Source organism: Mustela nivalis, assembly GCF_964662115.1.
Source record: "Mustela nivalis genome assembly, chromosome: 15".
Classification (NCBI taxonomy): Eukaryota; Metazoa; Chordata; class Mammalia; order Carnivora; family Mustelidae; genus Mustela; species Mustela nivalis.
The window spans coordinates 85,852,254-85,876,051 of NC_139034.1; the positions used below are offsets into that span (position 1 = coordinate 85,852,254).

General features: G+C 43.9%; 1 protein-coding gene across 3 annotated transcripts in view; it reads left to right on the forward strand.

Annotated features, from left to right (window-relative positions):
- The window catches only part of MYO16 (myosin XVI), a 574,710-nt gene that overhangs the window by 302,314 nt on the left and 248,598 nt on the right, over positions 1–23,798 (forward strand). For all 3 annotated transcript variants that reach the window (XM_082701002.1, XM_082701003.1, XM_082701004.1), the window contains exons 15-16: positions 6,267–6,384; positions 19,688–19,835. In XM_082701002.1, coding sequence (XP_082557128.1) covers positions 6,267–6,384; positions 19,688–19,835 — 266 coding nt within the window. The remainder of the gene's footprint in view (positions 1–6,266; positions 6,385–19,687; positions 19,836–23,798) is intronic.

Genomic DNA, 23,798 nt, shown 5'->3' on the forward strand with positions numbered 1-23,798 from the left:
CTCTGGTAAAGGTCAGAGAAAATCAGAGATTTTACCCAAGGACACACCTGCATGTGCTTGGCTCTTGTTCTCACGCGGTTCCGGTCAGTTCGGTTAGCAGCAGACTGGCGGAAGGGGCGCAGGAGCTGCGAAGGGGCGCGAAGGATCCTGCCATGCGCGTGCGCGGGAGTGGGAGCCCCTAGGGAGTGCGAGCACAGAGACGATCAATAACCGATCAGGAAAATGATCAGAACTCAAAAGTGTGCTGCTCCGGAGTCTCCACCTGCAGGGCTAAACCTCCAATTTCATCGTTTTCTAGGAAATAACTCTAGTATAACCTGTAATGATTATTCTCTTACATGTCCCCCATTACTTGAGGGGCTGTGGGGTCCTACAGTCTGCCCTCCCGTGTGCTCAGTGGTCCCAGGACTTGGTCCCTTCTGTGTGTCGACACCCTGTCCTAACCCCCTGATCAGCTTCTTACCGTGTAGACACCTGCCCAACAGCCTTCCTGGACATCCCATAGTGTGCCCCTAAGACATGACCAGAGTGGAATGCACAGACTCCCACGTTTCTCCTGCATTTATCCAGCAACCCAAGAGGCTGCTGTGTGCATTTCCCTTGAATTCAGAGATGCTCGCGGCATAGTAGGGGCTCAGTTTCTATGTAGCATATAGCATATGAATGAGAGCAGGAGGAAGATATCTGTAAGTATTTCTGGCACACCTAAGGTACAGTTACTTATTCAGAGTTACATTAATCAATTTCCCTTAATAATATCAAATGAATTTAATGTGGATACACCATTTGTAGGTCATCAGGACCCTGTAAATGTCGCTGTGTGCGTGTGAGGTTACACACCATCGGCCATATTGCACCGGCCCCTCTCTCTCGGTGTGCGTGTCACTGGGAGGCTGGGCAGGTGCACGCCTTGCCCCCCTAGAATCTCTCCTACATAAAGCTTGCTGCACACACATCTGCAGAAAGACACCTGCTTTTCATTCACCAACTTGATACTTGAAAGTGTCTGATGACATTGGAGTAGAAACAGTTGCTGTTAGCTCAGATTATTCCCTCAGATGGTGCTCCCTGAACGTTCAGACGCTGAGGATCTAGAAACCCATCACCCTGAGAGAATTGTGCTATTTGTGTTTGGTTTTCTGTCCCTGCCCTTTGGACTGCAGCTGCAAGCCAGAGTTATTTCTGCCACGGTGATGTTCACAAGGGATGCTTCCGGACATTTTAGTGTGTGATTCCTCATTTAGGAATGAGAGGGACTTCTATTTAATCGACAGATCAATGTAATGTCCTCATATTTTCTACTTTTGAAAAAGAAGTCCTTAAAAATTTTACTCTGCTCTTCTAGATTCCCAAACTTACGCCTGGTTCTGGTGATTCTTCTCTTTGTGAAGAATGTTCCATAAATCAGTTCCGCAGCATATCTTGGGTGACATACGTGATCATTAATGACTAATTCATAACCATTTACTAAGTTCAAACTATATACTGAGAATCCGCATGATTCTACCACCACACAGCTTAAAATAATTTAACAATTTCCACTGAGTTGGGTGGAATAACATAAATTATGTTTGTTCAGATATTGTCAGTTACTGACTACTGACACATAAGAATCAGGGAATTTATAGAACAACATGGCTATAAAATAGACTCAGGTTAACTAATAGAATGATGGGATCTCTTGGCCTAATCACACTGACAAGGAACCGTAGGCTCCAATGTAAATTATAGACTAAAGCAGTCATTTATTAACATCATCCTTTGTGAAAGAGCAGGCTGTGTAATTTCTAAGCCGCATTCTAGATGGCTTTATGTAAATTGGCTTTGCAGTTCAGCTTAAGTGAGCACAGACTAAGTGGCATTTCTTTAGATAGTTGTAACTCTTCCAAATCAGTTAGCACCTGGGAATCAATACTATGATATCCATGCAAATTTCAAGTACAACTATTTCCAATTCATATGTTTGTTTTATTCATAATTCATACAATAAGTGATTTTCTGGTCTTGTGAAATAATATTGCCCAGGGTTGACTATGGCTTCAATTCACGTCAGTTATGCTTTTTCTTTCTTTTTTTTTTTTTTATCTGTTTTTCTCTCATTTACAATCCACATGAGTATCATTTGGTGTCCAAAGTGTTCCTGAAAATTACCCAGTTCATCCTAGGGCAATGCCCAAGTGTATGTGTGGGAATTAAATACGAATGTTGGCTAAACTTCTGAATTGCCTGGAGATCTTGGTAACATCATAGGGGTTTAGTGAAATTCTGCACATTCTGGAGATGCACCTGTACTTCCTGCATGAAAGAAAAGTCTAATTAAGGAGATGAGTGCATAAGAGTATCCTTGATGGTGAAGTTCAATGCCCAGGGACGGGGGAAGCTTTGTTAGGTGACCCCCAAAAGGAGAGAAGTGGGTGAGCTGACCAGGAAAGCCATTCAGCCAGACCCAATGGTGCAACATCGCTGAGACTCCACGCCAGCAGCCACGGTATGCGATGCTTCCCCATGGGGCCACGTGCGTGATAGACATGCACAGGACATTTCCACTGGGGATGCTGGCTGTCTAGCCCACACAGTTTTGCCCTGGGTCTTAGGATACTGCAAGAGAAAAGCAGTCATTGGAGGTTATTCTGATCAGCAGTTTCTGAAGAAGAGAGAAGGGTGTCGTGGTGTGGCCGTCAGCAGACAATCATGCACGTTGAGGAGTAGAGAGAATTTTCCTTGTGGTTCCCTCCAATGACTTAATTAAAGATTATTACCTGGAGCACGGGGAGCACGAGAACAAAGTGAAGGGGTTTGGGGTAAAGTTGGCCATTGCTAATCCCTGCTGAACCATAAGCAGCACTCTCCACGGGGCGGCGGGGAAGAGCCAGATCTGGGTGGGGTCTGGACAGTCAGAGGGATCCAGGCTCTGAGCCCCAGACTTGACCTGTGGTACTTTCATGCAGGCCACACACGTGTTATCAAGAGACACTCGGCTGTCATGTCCCTGAATCTTGATCTTGTACTTCAGTTGTCTTGCCCTAGAAGTCTACAGACGTTTGCAATCGGTCCTTGCGGTGGGCTTCCAAGTTGAGTGCATTTGAACTCCATCACCCTGGAGACGGCTTTTGCTCCTCTGTACAGTTTCCAAACAGATCAGTGAAGAAGGCTGTTGTTTACAATCCCCAAATTTGAATCTCAAGGTGGAGAAGCGGGGACTTTCCATGGCGCTAAGTTTATTGGGACATAAAAACCAGGTGTTGCGGGAAGAGACAACTGGGACTTTTCACTCATTCCGGCCCAGATGACTTTCAGCTTTCAGGACCATTCAGATCCATTTAAATTGTTTAACTAAACATTTATTGAGTAACTGCTTTTACAGAGTGGAATGATAGGATCCGCTTGGTTAAGGCACGGTTTTTTATTGAGGAAGCCACAGATTATTGCTCTTAGAAAATACCGTACGTTAACCACCACCAAAATAGGAGTGCATAGCTTTTAGAGGCACAGCTATAAAAATTTTAGAGGAAAAAAATCATACAGTTGCAAATAGAAAAAAAAACTTACCAATAAAAGTTGAATACTTAAGAAATATTTACTTACTTCCCTTTGCTACATTTTTGTTTAAAGTTTTGCTCTTGTACAACATTCTCATTATTTTCTTTCGAAGTTAAAGGTGGGCAATGGACCAATACCAGTTTTGCATCCACCCCCCACCCCACCCGGTATTTCTCTTAACACATTTGTTTAGCGCCACCTATTGGTTGAGCAGATAATTAAAGGTGAAAACGTTACTTCGGTGTAACCCGGACCTGAAGCTTGAATTCTTCAACCCTGCACAGAGCCCAGTGGAAGACTGCCCTATGAGCTCTTGCATTTTGCTCAATGGATTTAGCTTCCTACAGCTGGAAGCCCTCTATGTCCTTACTGTGGTTCTAGCAGTCCCCGCCCGCGACACAGAAAGGAAACACGCCCTATTTCGCAGAGAGATGGCCTGGGTTCAAACCCCAGCTCCACTATTAACAAGTTCTGAACCTTGGGGGACTTCCATAATCTCTCAGTTCCCTTTTCTACAGAATGGAGACACTAGAAAGAAAAGAAATATGTAATTAAGAAATATGTACTTAATATAACAAAAGAAATAAAACAAATCTATGTATAAATGTACTTACCCATATATGTCTACATGTGTGTAGAGTATACATAATTTAATATGCAATTTCATTTATATTATGTGTTTTATATATATATATATATATATATATATATGAAAACTTTAGAGTAATTCTTGACACAAAATACATTTTGCTACTATTCTTATAAAAAATACAATGAATCCTTGTTATTTGTTGGGTGCTTACCATGGGCTGTGCACCAGGCTGAGAGCTTCCCGCAGCTGACACTGAGGAAGGAGCTATTCCTGTGTTAACCTAAAAGAGAAGGTGGTTCGGGGACTCATGAACCTGGCTTAGTGTCAGGTTTGTTACTAGCACATTTGTTAATTTGTTACTAGCACAGCTGAAATGTGGGGGCAGCTGCTTCTCCCTCCACAGCACACGTTTTGACCCTATATACTCTAAATATAGGGTATATATTTCCCTATATTTCCTGTTTGGGCATGTTATTCATTATCTTTTATGTCTGTTTTCTATAATAACAAGCCATCTTATTTTCAGATACAGCACCAAAATAGCTAGAAGCCAGAATATTTTAAAAAATCCATCCTAATCCTTTTAATGAATTTTTAAGTGATTATTAAATGTAATATACATGTTGAAAGTATGATTTACTTACACTGTTAATTCCACAATATACTTATGTAATTTTGAAGTATTGGAGAAGAAGCAAAAATCAAGACCTTTAAAAATACTATTTCAAATTATTTTTCAGTATATGTTTCTGCTATCACTATTATCACTTCACTGTTATGATCTTTAAAAGTAGGTTATTACAAAGAGATCTAAATTCTGGGATTTCTGTAAAAATCCAACATGTCTCCTCCAAAATTTCAAAAGTTCAAAAACCAGCCTTTTGGTATATTTTGCAAATACCACAAACTTTAGCACTTGGGATTGTGCTTAGAATCGAAATACTAGGGCGCCTGGGTGGCTCAGTGGGTTAAGCTGCTGCCTTCGGCTCAGGTCATGGTCTCAGGGTTCTGGGATCGAGTCCCACATCGGGCTCTCTGCTCAGCAGGGAGCCTGCCTCCGTCTCTCTCTCTCTGCCTGCCTCTCTGCCTACTTGTGATCTCTCTCTGTCAAATAAATAAATAAAATCTTAAAAAAAAAAAAAGAATCGAAATACTATTTTGTCATCTTTCAAGATACAAAATACTTCCAGGTGAACCAAATGCTTTCATAGATAAGTATCCAGGAGGTTAAAAAGAAGCAGCAAAGTCTTTTTTTCTTTTAAGTTAGAATAAAATTCTCAAAATCTACTCTCACCGGAAATTAAAAAGAACCCATTGTATCAGTAAGGTGATGGGTTAGTGTCCTCTCCCCTGTGGCAGATGCAGGAACTGCATTTCACTGCGGTGACTTGAAAAAGACCGAAAAATCCCTTTGAACCTTCCAGGTTTTCATACTTTCCCGAGAGTTGCTTGGTCATCATCATCATCATCACAGACAGGATCGACTGTGATAAGAAATGGTGTTTTCTCTATAGTCAGCGTTTAAGGAAACATGTCAGGAAAGAATTTCAGATGCCAGGGTTGATATGAAGATCTTCGTTAACGACGTTTTAAAGCCCTAGTTCCCCACCTCTGGAAGAGAACACTGGTGATGAGACACACCAAGTAAAACAGCCTCATCTGGAACTCTCAGTCCTGTTTCTGTGGGAGAGAACATCGGGGTTGAAAGTGTGTGTGTGTGTCCCCCGTTCAAAAGAAGGTTAGAAGCAAATGTTTAAGTTCATTTGTTTGTTTCAAAAGAAATTCTCACTGTTGCCTCTATGAAATCCAGTTCCTTCCCTCCAAAACCACAAAAGCATTTCTTCTGTCCTATTAAGTTTAAAAGCCTAAATAACATGTGTTGAGTTGTTTATGTTTGTGTAAAGAGATAGCAAAGCCAAGTGAAGCCCTCTGTGTGTCATTATCTTATAAGGTTTGAGGCAGAGGCTGCTCGTAGTTTGCCGTTGAAGAAAGAGTGACTGTACAAATTCAATACGGAATCATACAAGCAACAGGGACCCTCCTGCCTAAGGGGATAGTTCTGTATCTTTGCTATTATTCCCTGGTTTTGTTTTTAAAACTGAGGAGCTCAGTGAATGTTTCCATCTTGCTACAGGTCATGTGCATCTTGGAGGCCTTTGGACATGCCAAGACAACGCTTAATGACCTGTCCAGTTGCTTCATAAAGTATTTCGAACTACAGTTCTGCGAGAGGAAGAAACACTTAACTGGAGGTAAGTATAAAATGAACAAAGGCAGATCTCAAGAGCTACCAGGAGAGGGCAGAAGAACCCCAAACACGGAGCCAACAGTGACCATGGGCCTGCGCTCCTGTGTGTGTGTGTGTGTGTGTGTGTGTGTGTGTGTGAGAGAGAGAGAGAGACAGAGACAGAGAGATCGCATGTGCTCACCCCTGAGATGCCAGGTCAGGGCTTCTAAAATTATTGTGAATTGAAAAATACTCAGAAATGTGGGGTGAAACTTTTCAAGATGATTATTGTATAAACTATATGATATGGAACCAAACCGAACATAGCTGTAATGAACCCTAGTTATGACTCACATACTCAGTTAAATGGGAACTTGAGTACGTAGTGCCTTCATGCAACAGACATTGAAATCTATTTTAAATAGAGCTGAATCTATGTTCTTAAAATGATTGAATTAAAAAAATAAAATAAAATAAAAATGATGGAATTAGAACAAATCAAAGCAACACATAACCACCCAACTAAAGCCAAACAGAACTTTTTTGTTGTTGTTTAAGTAGTTAATGTGCACTTTATGAAAAGCCCTTATTTAAAATTCAACTAATTTAAGGGTTCCTGGGCGGCTCCATTGGTTGAGCCTCCGACTCTCGATTCCGGCTCAGGTCGTGATCTCAAGAATCATGAGCTCAAGCCGCGCTTCAGGCTCTGCTCTCTGGGGGGTTTGCTGGAGATTCCTCCCTCTGCCTCTCCCTCTCTCTCCCCCGCTCATGCTCTCTCCCTCCCTTTCTCCCTTTCTCTCTCTAAACTAAGGAAATACGTCTTTAATTTTTTTAAAATTAAAACTCAGATAATTTAGAATTCACTCGGGATTTTACATCTTTCTAATCAAAGCAGATTATCCGTGCAAATGAATCGTCCGGACCGCATTGTAGGTGGGTGCCTCCTGCGCTTGGAAGGACCGAGTGTTGTCGAAACTGTAGTAATGGCTGTCAGCACACAAACAATGGCTCAGTGCAGTGATTGTAGAAAGAGATCAATCTTAGTTGGGGTTTTCGAGTGCTCTTCGCCAAACAGAAGTTAGCTCTGACCGTGATTTAGAAACAAAAATCCTGTATTTTGCAGTAAGTGTTTGTCAAAATCCGCTATTACGAGGTGAAACTGGGTAAGAAAATGCAGGAAAGGAGTCAGAGGAGACCACTGTCGACCTTGGGGAAGCAGCTTGAATTCTGCAACAGGAGAGTCATGTTTTAAAGATCGCGACTGCAGGCCAGGCGGGGAGACTCACGCTGTCAGGGAGACCCAGAGCGCAGCGGTCTTGAGCCTCCGACTCTGGTTTCCAGGTCTCGGTTTTCTAACCTGCCCTGGGAATGTCACACACACACACACACACACACACACCCGCCGCCAGAGCGCCACAGCCTGACCTCTCCAGCTCCAGCAGACCTCTCCAGCTTCCCTTTGCGCTTTTGGGGAGCTGCGTTCTGAGCCTCAAGGCCAAAGGAGCCCCAAGGCCACCGCTCCCGTGTGTAACTCTGAGATGAGCGCTCGTTGCACTCTGAGGAGCTTGTTGGAGATGCAGCCCTGCGGAGTGGGACTCTCTTCCCCAGGACTCCCGGTGCCTTGTGGGGCCACTGGGGCTGCAGGGGCACCGGCCAGCCCACACAGATCCCGCCCCCATGCTTTGCACACATGGCTCAGGGAAGAACCCTGTCCAGACTCCACTCGTGTGACTTCGTGCACTGGGGATTCCTTGTTCCCTTTTCCAAGATGAAGACACGATCACGGGCTTCTGCAGGACTTGCCCGTTACTGACTTTGTGGACTTTCCTTCCTGACAGAATTAAGCAAGTTGTTCTCGAAAGTCATGGTTGGCAAGTCGGCGGAAAAGCCGGAGCCTATGGTGGCGCGTCGCTCCTCCTGCTCCGGGGCGTCTCAGCCGGCGGGGCCGCCCGCAGGGTTCTCCGGCTGGTCCTCTCGGGTTAGCACCCTTGATTCCCTTCCTAGCGCCCAGGCCTGCTGGTTTGGCTTCCTCCTGCTACATTCTTTTAAAAATCTGGCGGTGATTTTGTGGTGGTTCTGCGCAACCCCCCCCCCAAAAAAAAACTTAAAGAGCAAAACCCATATTACCAAGCTGGCCAGTGCTGGTTGAGACTCCCTTGCTGGGAGCAGGGAAGGCTGAAGGGTCCCAGGGGGCTCTGCTTTCCCTGGGGAAGGGGACCAGTGAGCGTGTGTGCAGAGAAAGTGCACGGAGCAGGGGCCTGCTCTGGATGCACCTGCAAGGACACAGAATGCAGGACACGGAAAAGCAGAGTGTCAAGGGACACATGGCACGTGCCTTCACATATTCGCGACCACGTGGAAAGGGCTTGAGAACGAAGATCTGTACGGGAGCTCTGCCCAGATGTCCCAGAGAGAAACTGTCCTCCCTGATCTTGAGACCTTCCCAGCGACTTCGTGGGGAGGCCCCCACCGTGCCCTCTTCCCAGGCCCCGGCCACCCCAGCGCGGCCAAGGTGCAGACCCCTCACACGCCCGTAACAGCCTCCACAGGACTTCTGCGGCATCGTTCTGGAGAAGCGGGGAAGGCCCCAAGTTCCCCAAGTCCACCCAGGAAGCTCCTGGTAATGTGACCAGAGTTCCTATGCCCAGCAGAGGGACTGGATGGCACGGATTGTCCCCTAGAAGAAAGACCCCACATGGAAATTCTGTAGAGTGTAGGAGCATGCGAGACCCACTCTGACAAAGCGCTATAAGCTCGCTGGCTTGGAGCAGAAGTCTGGGTCAGCAGGACGGCGCTGTCCTGGACGTCCCTACGGGACCATCCTCCTGGCCTGTTGCAGCCTCCAGTGGGTGCTGCCAAATTTGGGGCTCATGGGCTGGTAGCTGTAATGCTCAGGTCTCAGCCTCACTTGTCATGGGGTCTGTGCCTGTGTCTCCCTCCTGACAAACACCGGTCACATAGGACCTGTCCAGCTCCAGCACGACTACTTCTTTTCTTAAAAAGCCCATTTTGTGTTTCACCGGCCACTTACACGCTCATCCTGTTGTGTGAAGCGTTGGCTCAACCGTGCATTGGACCAGGTCCTGCCCTTAAAGGCTTGCCAGATAGTCAGGGAGCTGGACCTCACCTGTCTGCGTCCACTTGTCTGTCTGCATCTGTTCATCACCAAAGGGCAGATGAGGGTCTTGCACAAGGTCGGGTAGAGTCAACGTTCAGTGTCAAGTGAGTAAGCGAGTAAAGGGCCAGTTGAGCCTGTGGGAGTCGCTCGAGCAGAGGGCAAGAAGTAGGCAGGACTATAGAGGAGCCTCAGATTCTGCACAGAGCTCAGACTCCAGAAGTCCTGGGTCCAAGGCCCAACCCATGCACCCATGACCTTGATCAAACCACATGGACTAAGGTCAATTTGTAAAATGGAAAGGGGAAACCACAGAGAGCAGGCTGACTGGGTGAATGAGTGAAGTAGGATTTGGGGGGTTGGGGGGGGGGGACTGTGCCGATCTAGAAGCTCTTGCCCTACGGCGTGACCTCATCCTACCATGAGTACATCTGCTGCTTCCCTGCTCCGTCACGTCACATCCCTGGGCCCTCAGGTTGGCACTTAGGCATGTCATTTGTGGGACACAATGTGGGACGCCACAGAGAATAAGGAGGATCTGTTGCCTTATCTTGACCTCTCAAACTAATTTTCAGTTTGGAACTTCTTCATTACCCCCCCAAAAGAGGCACCGAACACTAGAGGAGGCTCAGGCCGGTGGATACCTTTGATAATCTCAGCTGATCTCCAGGCTCCTTTTGTGAAGGAAAAACAAAAGAGATAATCATTTAAACTACTTTTACACACAATTTTTCAGGAGAGCTGAGTTATCCAAATGGGTCCCCTGGAAGAGGCTTCTGAATTTTAAGTGTTCCCTAAAATAATAAACCAAACTCGAGTAAGATTTTTACACCTCAAACTAGGTCAAGTGAATGTAGGTTACAGGTTGATTTTGTACTTTGTGGTGCTCTAGAGTTTCCCTTAAATTATCCACTTTTCTAAAATAGTGGCGATGGGTGTCTTGGACAGAGTATTCTCTTACTAATTTTAAGGTTGAGAGATGCATGTTCTCTTTATAGATACTGTTGCTCCTACAGTTATAACTTAATGCCAGCTCCCTAATCAGGGATGCAGCCATGAATTATGATAGAAAATATGAGGCTCAGTTTTATGAAATAACGGCTATAGAAAAGTGGGGACTTTATTTTGAAGAAAATTTAATTAATAAAGAACATTCTCGTCTGGCTTTCAGCCCAACACTTCCCCCTTCTGATTATTTATTTAACAATGTCATTGTTCTGAGTTCCCCGGTGCCCGTGCCAGCACCCTCAGGACGGACCGACATCTAGAACCTCTTATCATAACCCCATAGGTGAGTCTGTAGTGTGCAAGTAGTAGGAAACCTCTGCCGACAGTGATGTGCTTGCATTCAGCCAGTACCTGTCGCTCGGGACTCTGAGGTAACTTGCAGATTTGAATCCCTAATGACTTGTACTTTTCATCTAAGAGCATAGAGGGGTTTTCAGGGCTTAGGTGCACTTATGAAATTAATGGTGGGGATCAAGATCATATCTGGTCTTTTTAAGGTCCTTTAATGTATTAAGGCTATGACTATGTGCAAGGTTTCGACATAAGATAGAGCAGTGTCCTTTCAGTCTTTTCCCCAGGGGACCATTTTGTTGTCTCTAAATATTCAGATCTATGTGGTAGAGACCTCTGCAGTGTTTGGAACCCCAGGTGCCCCATCACAAAGCATCCTTCTGCAAGGACACTTGGCGCAGCACGGAGGGCTCCTGGGCTGGATCTCTACGTGGACGTCGGGCGGATGTCCCTTAGCCTCTTCTCCCAACAGGAAAACTCGACACCAGACCACGCTCTCGCATATTCCTTTCAGCCTTGTTTCACTTAATTGGGGAGAAACTACTTTTGAAGTCTTACAGTGGAGGCTACGAAGGGCTTGCTGTAGTGCCCCTCACCGCGGGGAGGGCGGGCAGAGCCGCGACGGTGTTTGTGAACCCCTAGTGCATACGCCACCCCTCACCCCTGTGCTCAGCTCAGCGAGCAGGCTGGGCCAGCGCCCTTTGCAGGTGGCGCGGTGAGGTGCAGACCTCCTGTGGCAATGAGACATTCAAAGCCAGAACGTTCCCCCGATCCAGGATAAACCCAGCTCCCCACCGGATACTTTGTTAGGTCATAATGTTGTCTCCTCTTCTGGGACGTTGACGGAATGTTCCTAACAGCTTGACTGTGGGATTGTGCGCTCATAACAATAACAAAATGAGCTGTGGTTTTGGAAGTTATCAGGCTGTCTGATATGAGGACTATGAGCTAAAACTTCAAACCTTGGAAACTGCTGTCCTGAAGTCTTTGCAGACTGAGGCCACTTTTTTTTTTAATTCTTTAATATTTATTATATGGCATGAAGTTAAATTATTTTCCTATTATGATTTCTTCAAAAATAAGATTTTATGTATTTCTAATGCTTTCTTCTGCAGGGTCCGTATAAATATGTTCTTTACAATGTACTGTTTGGTTTCACGTTGACGTATTTCAGTTCCCCTTAGTAGTTCACTTCCCCATTTTGCCGATCGTCCCAACTGTCTTCCCCGACAGTCGTTGGTCACGTATATCCCTGCATAAACCGACGTGACTGCATGTTGGCTTGCGTCCGGGCTCTCTCAGCAGCCTGTGGGCTCAGGTGGTCACTGTAAGAGAAGTCGGATATGCCGGCCCCTTCCTGCCTCACCCCATTTCTTTTCTTTTCTCTCTTTTTTAGAAGGATCATTAGCCAGTTTGGGGTGCATCATAAGTTTTTGTTGTGACTGTGTGTGACACCCAGTGCTCAACCCAACACGTGTCCTCCTTAATACATCACCCAGTCCCCCTCTCCTCCCACCCCTCCCTTCTGTGACCCTCCGGTTTGTTCCCAGAGTCCAGAGTCTCTCATGGTTTGTCTCCCTTTCTGATTTCTTCCCGTTCAGTCTTCCCTCCCTTCCCTGTGGTCCTCCACACTATGCCTTATGCTCCACGTATGAGAGAAACCAGATGATAACTGTCTTTCTCTTCTTAACTTGCTTCGCTCAGCATAATCCCCTCCAGGGCCATCCACGTCGATGCAAATGCTGCATATTCCCCCCTTCTGCTGGCTTAGCATCCTCCATTGTGCAGATGGACCACATCTCCTTATCCATTCATCTGTTGAAGGGCATCCCGGCTCCTTCCACAGTTTGGCGATTGGGGACATTGTGGACCTTCACCCCATTTCTGACAACCCCCTTGGGATTCCTGGCTGTGTCTCTGGACCCGTCACTACTGCCCAGTTGTACTGCATTGGAGCCCTTGGCTGGCTCACCAGTCAGAATGTCCTCTGGTCCAGTGAACTGAGGAGAAACCCTTCTTCTCTGGCTCCTGTGGCCTTGAAGGCCCCCCTGAGGTCCTGTGTTCCCATGTTTTATGAATTTAGCCTTGTTTGGAACACCCTTCCCTCCAAGAGATAAACCGAACCCATTTTGTGGTGTTCAGACTAATTCTTTTTCCTAAGTCATTGCCTCATTTACCTTCATGAATGTTAATTAGAAGATAGCATGCTTTGTAGCTCTGTGGAAATGGAAATCAGCCACTGCTTTCAGATATGATTATGCCTCAACCATGCCCCCTCTCAACCCACAGAGCCCCTCGCCGCCCTCATCAGTATGTCAAGCCCAGGACCAGTTCCCTGTTCTTGCACACTGCAGCCCTCACAGCCCCCTGTGCCTGCGTCCTCCCCGACCGTCCCTGTGCCCCCACCCCACCTGGTCCACGTTCTCCAGCCTCGCCAGACTTTTTAAGTTCCTTGCTTACATGAGGCCAAGGCTTGGTTTTCGCTCTCCGCTGCCTGGAGGAGGCTTACCTCTTCTCCTGGAATGGGCAGGCAGCTCTCACTGTCCTGGGTTCAGTGCAGGTCACTTCTTCAGAGAAGCTTCTTCCCCAAACTCATTCGAAGGTGACCCTGGATCCCCGTATCTGTCTCCTTACTTATTTCTTCTATAGCACTTGTCAAAATCTGGAAGTGTCCTCTTCATGATTTGTTGGGTGGGTTGCTGTCTGTGTCTCCTATTGGGGTATAAGCCCGTTGGTGGTGCGGATCTGGTCTGCCCGGTGCAGAGTAGAGCAAGGCCTTGCTAAGTATTTGTAGGACCAATAAGGCTAAGGAATGCATGTGAAGCGTCAGTACGATGAGGTCACCATTCTTCACGTCAGGGAGGAAATTGTGTAAAGCCATCAGGGACTCACTCATGTCCACAAAGAACACAAATTACTGAGAGTGTAAATAGATCAGAAAAGCTATCAATATTGAACTCTGGGCTTTTTTTTTTTTTTTTTAATTAGAGCCAATTCCTCTTCGTAATAACAGACTGTATATGGCAAGAATAGAACCATATTATGCATCCTTAGTGCCACTCTGTTCCGTGGGGATTGGTAAAGTGGCCGTGTGTAGAAGGTCTGCGGAGAGAGGCAGGCGCAGAACCCGCATGTGGGAAGGGAGGGTACTGGGCTTCTGACTCACCTGTGCCTGGGGACGCCACATCTGTTTAAGCAGAAACTGAAATTTCCTAACAACCAGAAGTGCCTCCCAATGCATATGCCAGGGCTATGTTATCTACTTAGGAAACTTAGCTTACAGTTACAGCACATGGATGGGATGGAAAATCTATTAGGGCTTTCGCTTGTGGGTATTTTTGGATAATCGTCTTCATCTCCATTATTAGCATCATCAGTCATCCTTAGTTTTGTACTCTCGATCAGATTTTTTTTAGAAGTTCCACAGGGCTTTAATTCATCTCACCTCCTTTGAGGAGCAGCATCTTTTAGTGGCGATAAGCCAGTTGGGTTTCAACATGAAAAGGCTGACAACAGAATTTAAAGGAGGCCAACGTCCGAACGCCCCCGGCTCAGGGCCTGGCCCACGCAAGTGCATTGAATGGTGGCCCCTTCCTCTTGGAGGCCAGAGGAAGCCTGGGGCCTTTCTGTCTCTCCATCCCCACATCACTGTGGGGACATCGAAGTTCAGGGAAGGTGGAGATTGGCAATGTCCGATTCAGGACCCGGAGTCACCCTTGGGACCCTCCTTGAGGCACGTTCCCTCGTACGACCCCTTGTGTTAGTCTGGGATGATGAAGTCAAAAGAACTATGTAAGAGTGAAAAAGAGAATATTTGGATATATTCATTAAGCAACGGTGTGCTTTTGGGTAACTTCTAATTGAAGACATGATGGGGCTCTGGGAAGAGATCCCAACTGGTCATGATTCTAAGGAGAAGAGTGGGGCAGTGGCAGTGAGTGCTGGAAATTTCTCAAAGGCCAAGGGAAGGGCCATGAAGGTAGTTACTTGTCTTTCTTGAAGGAGAGGAGACTTATTTCTTCCATTTTCTTTTATAATTGAAGAAAAAGTAATATGTCTGTAAAATACTTTTACGGCATATTATGTCCTATATAATCTGCGAACATGTATGTCTTTACAGTGCCAGAACTTTCTGAGCAGCACACTCATATGTAGATTTCCAGAAAGACAGAGGATCACAGAGCTATTTCTAGGCAGGAGTATTCCTGAAATAAGACATCTTTTAAAGCATACAGGAGGTCTTGAGAAGTCAAAAAAAAAAACAAAAACCAATAAAAACAGTTAGCCGTTTCCTTCTGGGTGGACATTTACATGAATGAGGCAAACCTCAACTCCATACCTATCATTTTCCTTCCTTTATTTCACTGTAATTTCAGACACAGCAGAAAAGCTGGCATTTTCTCCATTTGGAAGAATATCAGAGTCTCACAGAAATTTGAATTTTTGGTTGTTTTGTGTTTTCTTCTAGCTAAAAGCTCCTTTTAAGTTTTTTTTTTCTTTTTTTTTTTTTCAAAATCCTACTGATCAGAATCCCGCTAACCCACGGCAATTTTATTCACTGCGGGAGATGAGCTGCCCGGGATGATTACTAATTACACTGTTTTTGAATTTAGATTAAAGGTATTGAAGTCACTCTATGATGTGGAATTTGATTAGTTTTGAATGCTGTTCTAAAGGAAGCTTGGACTTTGGCTGGGACAAATGGGCGTGGGATCAGCCTTTTCTCCGAATATAGAGCGTGATGGTCAGAAGACAGCTTCAGCTCTCCACTCCCTGTCAGTACTTCCGTGGCTGAAAACCATGCGTAGGAACAACCTTTGCAGTTTATTTCCAATGGGATTTTAGAAAACATTCTCTTGAACAGGGTTTATATTATTAATGCTATGGAAAATGTTTTCAGCAAATAATTTGCTTAAGAAAGAAAAAAAAGAGAGGAAAGAAAGTGTAGTAATTAAGACCTCTCCTTGAAGTTCTCACCTGATTTCATGCTCAAGGAGGGATGGGAAAGAAACCATAATACCCCCTTCTAATTTTAGCATCACCTTTGGGCAACTAATTAAAGGGATTATTTTGAAAGAGACTTTGTTTATGCACTTACAACAACTTTTCTAAAAGGTTTTTAGTAAGACAACTTTTCTTAATAATATTAACTTTGAGGTTTTGGGTTTTTGGGGTTCTTTCGGCACTGATAATCATTATGACGGGCTGAACGGACCACTTAATGAGGGAAGCACATATTAGTGGTTCCATTTTTTCCAGTAGATTTGCTATATGAAACCAACACTGGGAGACTCCACATGTTTGCTTTGGGAGGCAGGACTCTAGAATAATTATTGGCAGACTCATTACACAAGGTGACGTTTCTAGTTCAAATGTAGGGTATGATTTTGTCCATTTGGCTTCCAAGGAACTGCCAGCTTTTGATCAAAAATTATTTATTTATTGACCATGGATCCTTACTTCAGAGTAATTCACAGTTGCATTTGAAATTGGAACGCTTAATCATTTACTGTTTTACAAGTAAAAAAACACTCCAGAAAAACTAGAATTTTCAGCCCGTCAAACATTTAACCATAAATGTTGATGGACAGTAATTTCTGTCTTGCTAGTCCTATCTTGGAAGCAAAATCAGGCTTGTGATTCCCATCCTTTATCCTCTGGTCATTGTTCAGCTTCTATGAAAAAAGAGGTTAACGACATGTTCTCCTGACGGGTTATTTTTGTTTGTATTTTTGTAATGTTAAAAGATGGAAACCTCAAATAATGAATTTAGGTCTTCTGCTACAGTATATGTGAGTTCACAGAAATCACAAGATGGCTAGACACTGTTCACCCTGGGCATGTGCCACTTTGCAAACATGTCACCAGGCACCTGGGGGACTCAGTTGGTTAAGTGACGGCCTTCGGATCAGGTCATGATTCTGGAGTCCCAGGATTGAGTCCTGCATTGGGCTCCCTGCTTAGCAGAGAGTCTGCTTCTCCTTCTAACCCTCTCCCCCTTCTCATGCTCTTCTTTTCTCTCATTATCTCTCTCTTCAATAAATAAATAAAATCTTTAAAAAACTAAATAAACACATCATCTGTCTTATTCCTTAGTTGAGATACAAATCTTATTATCAAAGCATCTGTTTCATTATCTACCATCAGGCTAGAAGCCATAACTTGGCTCCTTTATATGATTTCAGTATAGGTCTTAAAATTTTCCCAATATACCTTCTCTATATTAAATTGCATCTGCATAGATTCAAGTCTTGTGTGCCTTTCCTGCAGTGGGTTGCTTCCAGTGTTTGCAGCAGTGAGAAACTATTGTCTATGTTTTTGTTTTTTCTATAATGGGGCCCTATACACTTCTGATCTGGTCAATAGTAATACTTGCTGGGGTCTATAGCAGAATATTTTGTAATTACACACACACACACACACACACATATATATTCCATAGCTGTATGACTTGTGCTTTCAAATTACACAAAATGAAGAAAATTCTGAAACTTTTTTGGGTGTCTTTGTTGTTATACCCAAGGACATGTTTTGTGTCAGATTATGTTTGCACACAAAAGTTCAATGTTGGGTCAAGAACAAGGTAAGACTGTCCCTCTCACCACTTGTTTTCAGCGTTGTACTAGAAGTCCTAGCTTATGCAGTAAGACAAGAAAAGAATATGTATATATACAGATTAGAAAGAAAGAAATAAAACTGTCTTTGTTCACAGATGACATGATTATCTCTGTAGAAATTTGGAAAGAATCACAACAACAAAAATGTCCTAGAGCTAGTAAGCCAGCAATTCAGGATACATGATTAATATGCAAAAGTCAATTGCTTTCCTGTATATCAGCAATGAATGATTAGAATTTGACATTAGAAATGTATTATTTTCACCACCACCAAAAAATGAACTATTTAGGTACAAATCTAACAAAATATTTATAAGATCTTTATAAGGAAAACTATAAAACTCTGGTTAAAAAAAATCAAAGAAGATCTAAACAGAGGGAGAAATATTCAAAGTTCATGGATAAGAAGGCTTCATATCGTTAAGATATCCATTTTTTCTTAATTTGATCTATAAGTTCAACACTATCCTAATAGAAATTCCAGCAGATTACTTTGTGGATATTAACATAACGTTTATATGGAGAGTTAAAAGATCCAGAATAGGCAACACAACTTCAATTTAAAGAGGAGACAAAGTTGAAGAGCTGGTGCTACCCAGCTTCAAGACTTACTCTAAAATTGTCGGGATCAGGACAGTGCGGAGCTGGTGAAAGAACAGACGTTAGAACAATGGGAAAGAACAGAGAGACCAGAAACAGATCCACATAATGCAGTTAACTGGTCTTTAACAAAGGAACAAAGGTAATTCAATGGAGAAATGATCATTTCAATAGTTTATGCGAGAACAGCACAACATTCACATGCAAAAAAAAAAAAAAAAAGATGACTCGAAATGGATCATAAATCTAACTGCAAAAACAAAACTGTAAAACTTCTTAAAAGATAATATAAGATAAATTTTTGTTAGGGGACCTTGTGTTTGGCAATCCCTTTTCAATACAACACTAAAACACAATCCATGAAAGGAATAATTGGTAAGCTATTGGTAAGCTGGACTTCATTAAAGTTAAAAACAACTGTTCAGTGCAGGACACTGTGAAGAGAATGAAATGATGAACCACAGGTAAGGAGAAAATATTGGCAAAAACACAACGAATAAAAGACTGTTAGCCAAAAGTTGCGATAAGCTCTTAGTACTCAGCAACAGGAAAACAAACAGCCCACTTTAAAAAAAATGGTCAAAATGTCTAGACACCTCACCAAAGAGGATACACAAACAGAACATAAATAAGCATATGAAAAGATGGTCCCCATTATAGGCGATCTAGGAAATGTGAGTTAGGACAAAAAGTAAATACCACTGCAAAAATATTAGAATGTTTGAAATTCAGAACGCGTACAACACTAATTACTGGCCAGAGGACGTGGAGCAATAGGAACCCTGGTTAATTGCTGGTGGGGATGCAAAATGGTGCGGCCACTTTGGAAGACAGTTTGGTGGTATTTACAAAGCTAAACATAGTCTTCCCATACGATCCAGGAATCACGTGCCTCGGTGTTTACCCAACTGAGTGGAAAACTTATGTCCGCACATCATGTGGACACAAATGTTTATAGCAGCTTTATTCATAATTGCCGAAACTGTAAGCAACCAGGATGTCCTTTAATAGGTGAGTAGATAAATGAGCCGTCCTGTGTGCCTATGATGGACTACAGGAAGTAAACGATCAAGCCGTGAAAAGACAAAGAAGACCTTAAATACATATTCTTGAGTGAAAGGGACAGAAATGATGGCAACCTGCACAGTTCACATGCTGCAGGATTCTAAATGCACAACGTGCTGGGAAAGGTAAATGGACGGAGACATGGAGGAACAGTGGGTGTCCGGAGTTAGGGAAGCAGGTGGGGAGAGTAGTGGAGCCTGGGACTTCTAGGGCAACGAAATAAATCTGTGTTGGACACGTGGTATTACGGATTTCTTAAAACCCATGGAGTGTACAACGCAAAAAGGGAACACCAACATATTTTTACAGACACTGGTTAATAATGAAGTAATAGTGTTGGGTCCTCGGTTTTCACAAATTTACTGCCCTCGTGCAAGATGTCACTAAAGGGGAAACCATGCATTGGCGAGGAGAGACCGGATACGTTGGAGCTCTCAGGATTCTCTGCTAAATTTTTCTGCAAACCTAAAAACTGCTCTAAAAAATAGAGCCTAAAGATATTTTTCAAAAAGTCCTGTGTTTGAAAATGGCTGTTTTATTATCTCTTGCAATTAATTAGTTTGTGTAAATGTATGGAAATGGAACTAGTAATGCCGTTTAATGGGGTCACTTTTTGTTTCTGCTTTAACCAGCCAGAATTTATACATATATGCTCGAGAAATCCAGACTGGTTTCACAACCGCTTGGCCAGAGCAATTTCCTCATTTTCTACTTGTTGATGGATGGACTATCTGCTGAGGAAAAATATGGACTTCATCTGAGTAATTTACGTGCACACCGGTAAGTGACTGCGTGTTTTCTATGTAGTAATTCTGTCTTCCAGTTGTGATGGCATTTTAGCAGTCTTAACTTTTCTTCTTATTTTTTGGAGAAGAAGTGGTGAGTCAGAGGAATAATTGGGTACTGTTAGGTTACAACCTTCAGTGAAACAAGATTGTAACAGCGTATTACCGAATGCTGGGGCTTGAGCATGTGTCTGTGTACGTGTATGAAGCTGTGTTTCTGTTTTCCTAGTTGTCAAATCAGATTTAAATGATTAGTGCATTATAAACTTTTATATTCCTTCGGGTATTTTGGATAGAACATGAGTTATGCATTCCTAACCTTTGGCAGTCTTGAAATAATGGGAAGTGTTATTTGGCAATCGTTACTCATTAGTAACCGATGAAATTGCATGAAGGATGAAGACACAGCACACGCATAAACTGGAGAGCTCATTTTCTGCTCCAGAGGCAGAAAGCATTGGCTCGGATGCAGGTGTCTTGGTCACAGGATGGGACGGGGGCAGAGGAAGCCGTGAAAGGGGTGAGCTGTGGAATGTCTTTGCGTCCTGTGCGTTTCTGCCGCCTGCCCTATCCAATGCATCTCCCCGAGAAGAGGGGTCCAGATTTGGATCAGAAGGAGAAGGACACAGTGAGGAGAGTCAGCCCCCTTCAGGAGAGAAGCAGGTGGGAGACGGGAGCAAGAGGATGCTGGGCGCACTGACCCGAGCTCCCTGGTAGATCCGGGGCTGGGTGGAGAATGGGTCTTGCTGGTTAAGACGTCAAGGTAGAGAAGTTTGTGGGGCTGCAGAGTGGAGATGCCAATGGGAGAGGTGAGCGGTGTGGAGCGGTGATGGGATCTCAAGGGTGCTGAGCTCCTGGAACAGGGCAGAGAGGCAGCGGGGCGGCCTCCCTGGTGGCCACTGCTGTGATGTGGGACTGCCCGTGCGGCACAGGGCCAGGCAATAGGATAAATTTGCCCTTTGCTAACTCACCGTGACATTCTAAACTACTCTCATCCCACTTCTCTGAAGGTATTACCTCCAGGGGTGTAGGTACAGTGTATCACGTTGAATGGGGAAGAGTGGTCGAGAGGTTAAGACCTTATCAAATTTGTGTCTTATTTAAAACGAAGGATTTCGGGGGTCTATTCTGCTCCCAAAACAACAGAAATTCAAAAGAAAAAACACCAGTACTGGAGCATGGGAGCTCAGTTAAAAGTCATTTTAAAAAAAGAAAACAAAAAAAGAAATGAAAGTCATAAAAAAAAAAAGAAAACAAACAAACAAAAAAAAAAGAAATGGAAATTTGAAGTTCCTAGGGTACAGAAACGTTTGTTTGTTTGTTTGTTTGTTTGTTTTTTTAAATCAAATCCTCTCGTCTCATAAAGGAGGAAATCAAACCCAGAACTGTAAAGAAGCTCGTGCCAAAGAGAATATGGCCTCTAACAGCAGCGCTACAAACCCAGTCCCTGGAATTAGACCTTGTTTGGCGACACAGAGCATCTCCAGTGGGAGACGTTCTCCCTGGGAGGAAAAGCATCAGATGGGAACCCCTGGGTCAGGGGTTCAAGAGGAGGCTCGAGGGAGAAATGTCTGGTGGATTTCTATGTTCAGAATCTTGCTTCCAAGTAAGAACTCCACGTCGATAGCAGATAATTGGTTTAGGGAGTGTGTCTGTGTGTATTTGCACACGTGTGCTTAGTATTTCGACGTAGACCCCTGAAGAGTTAAGGAGCAGAGTCTAATCTGCCAGGCAAAGAAACAGTTGAACTTCTGGTTCTGAGGTTTGGACCCGTCACTCCAAGTGTGTGAGCGTGGGGGAGAAAACAAGCTTTTCTTTCTTAAGGTCCAGTTGTAGCATTCATCTCTCTTTGCTAAAGAGAGTTTGGAATCACTCAGGCTATTTAGAAAATCAAACAGTCAGGGGTTGCTTTGTGAGAAGCTCCAACAGGAAAGAACTCAGAAAATCATGAATCATTCAAGGCCCTTGAACAAAGAGTTTATTTTATTAAATTGCATTCTAAATATCGAATGGGAACAAAACAACATTCCTCAATAAAAAATACACACCACAACCCCAGATTCATAAAAATATCAATTGGAACATTTGTACAATGACAATGTACATAATATGTACATATGTTTCATAATAAAGCAAGCTGTTTTGCAAGTTACAAGGCATACATCACGCTGGTTGTGCTGTGTGGGTCTTCTCACTCTTTACCGTGTGCTGACAAGTCTCGAGGAGTTCCTAGTTGTCTGATACATGAGTTGGGGTTGGGGTCTAATCTTTATTTGGTAAGGATGTGCCTTAAGGACCGTAATTTTTTAAATCATTTGACTTGTTTGCAGTCAGCAGTATGAATCTCAAGTTGCTACCTTTCTAACTCATCACCAATCGGTGGCCCTTCCGAGTTTCCTCCTTAAAATCAGCGTTCAGTAGATCCGGGAAAGATCAGTGTCTGGACACATACTGTTGTGAAGAGGACTGTGGCGACTGTCACAGCTACTGATCTGATTCTCTTTAAAAAGGTGCCGCTATCTCTGTTAAATAGACCGTCGGAACAGGCCTTTCGTTATCAATGCCCACGCCACAGGGCAACTCGTGCGGTGACGTCCATGAAGTATGTTGGGTCTTAAGGCCGATGCTGCAAAGACTTGCGAGCCTGCTTCCTCCAGATGCACCTTTTGTCCTCTCCGTTAAGACCCGCTCACCATCTGCAGGACACAGGAAAAGCACACGTAGCAGTGGCGGGGAGCCGGCGGCAGGCTCCGGGTGCATCCTCTGCCCTCACCTCGTTGAACTCCAAGGGGAAGGAAACATTGGAGATGACGCTTTAGAGTTAAAGCTACAAAAGTGTGTGTGTGTGTGTGTGTGTGTGTGTGTGTGTGTTTAAAACTTTGACTCTGTTTTTGGAACTAAAAGTTTTCAAAGTCTCACATGAAAATTTATGGAGGTTTATTTCAGTGAAAAATGCCCCTAAAAATACTTTGCGGCTTCTGGAGTTGGAAGGGTACCTAGAACAAGCAGATAGCACTCTTGCTTAACTGGGGGATGTACAAGGTACAGACGTGAGGTCCTGTCGCTGAGCCGCATGGGAGCAGGATTTGTAAGACTCTGCATAAGGATCCTCCCGTACAGATTGTTAAAAAAAACAACAGTGGTGACAAGGAAAACACGTCTGAACACGGGAAGCCCTGGAAAGAAGATTGCGTTTATCAGGAGTTCCCACTAGATGGCGCACTCTCCACAGGGTCGGGAGGGGAAAAAAGAAGAAAGAAGATTTTTGTTTTTGTTTTGTTTTAATTTATGGTTCCTCCTATGATTTACTTCTTTCCTGGCTGTTTGTTTTTGAAGTTCTATTTCGAACTCCTTTGTACAGCATTCGGTGTTCATGTCAATGGAGCTTTAATCAAAGTTAGAAAGAGTCATTAATGGCTGATCTTCAGCCTCCTTGAAACAGCTTTTATGGGTTTAGTCCCAGATCAGCTGGGCTCTGGAATGCAGACCAGTTATCCCTAGTCTTCCCTCCTACTGGTGCGCGATGCAAGGGACTGTGATGCTGCGTAGTAGCATTTTCAGAAAAGGTCAGATTTTGAATTATAAGCCGAAAGCAGCCGTTGACTCAGAGCGTGTGACCTGTTTCTAACCTTGTGTGTTAGTGAAAGGAAAAGGAAACTCTGACTCATCGAGTATTTGAACTTGTGATTGCTGCCTGAGAGTACACCTGTCACAGGAGACGCTGTGGCAATGAACTCTCCGGGAGGGTTCCTTTTGTTTTATTTATTTATTTATTTTTTTTGGCTAAGGATTTTATTATGCACATTTAACTTCCTCTGAGAAAGTCTCTCATAATTAAAACATAGGTGAGGGTCAACTTAAATATTCTTTGAGGATGACTCTTCTGGGTTTTGTGATACAGTACAAGATTGATCTGGCCACATAGTTTGGGCAAGCAAATCTTGAAGGCCCTCCCAAC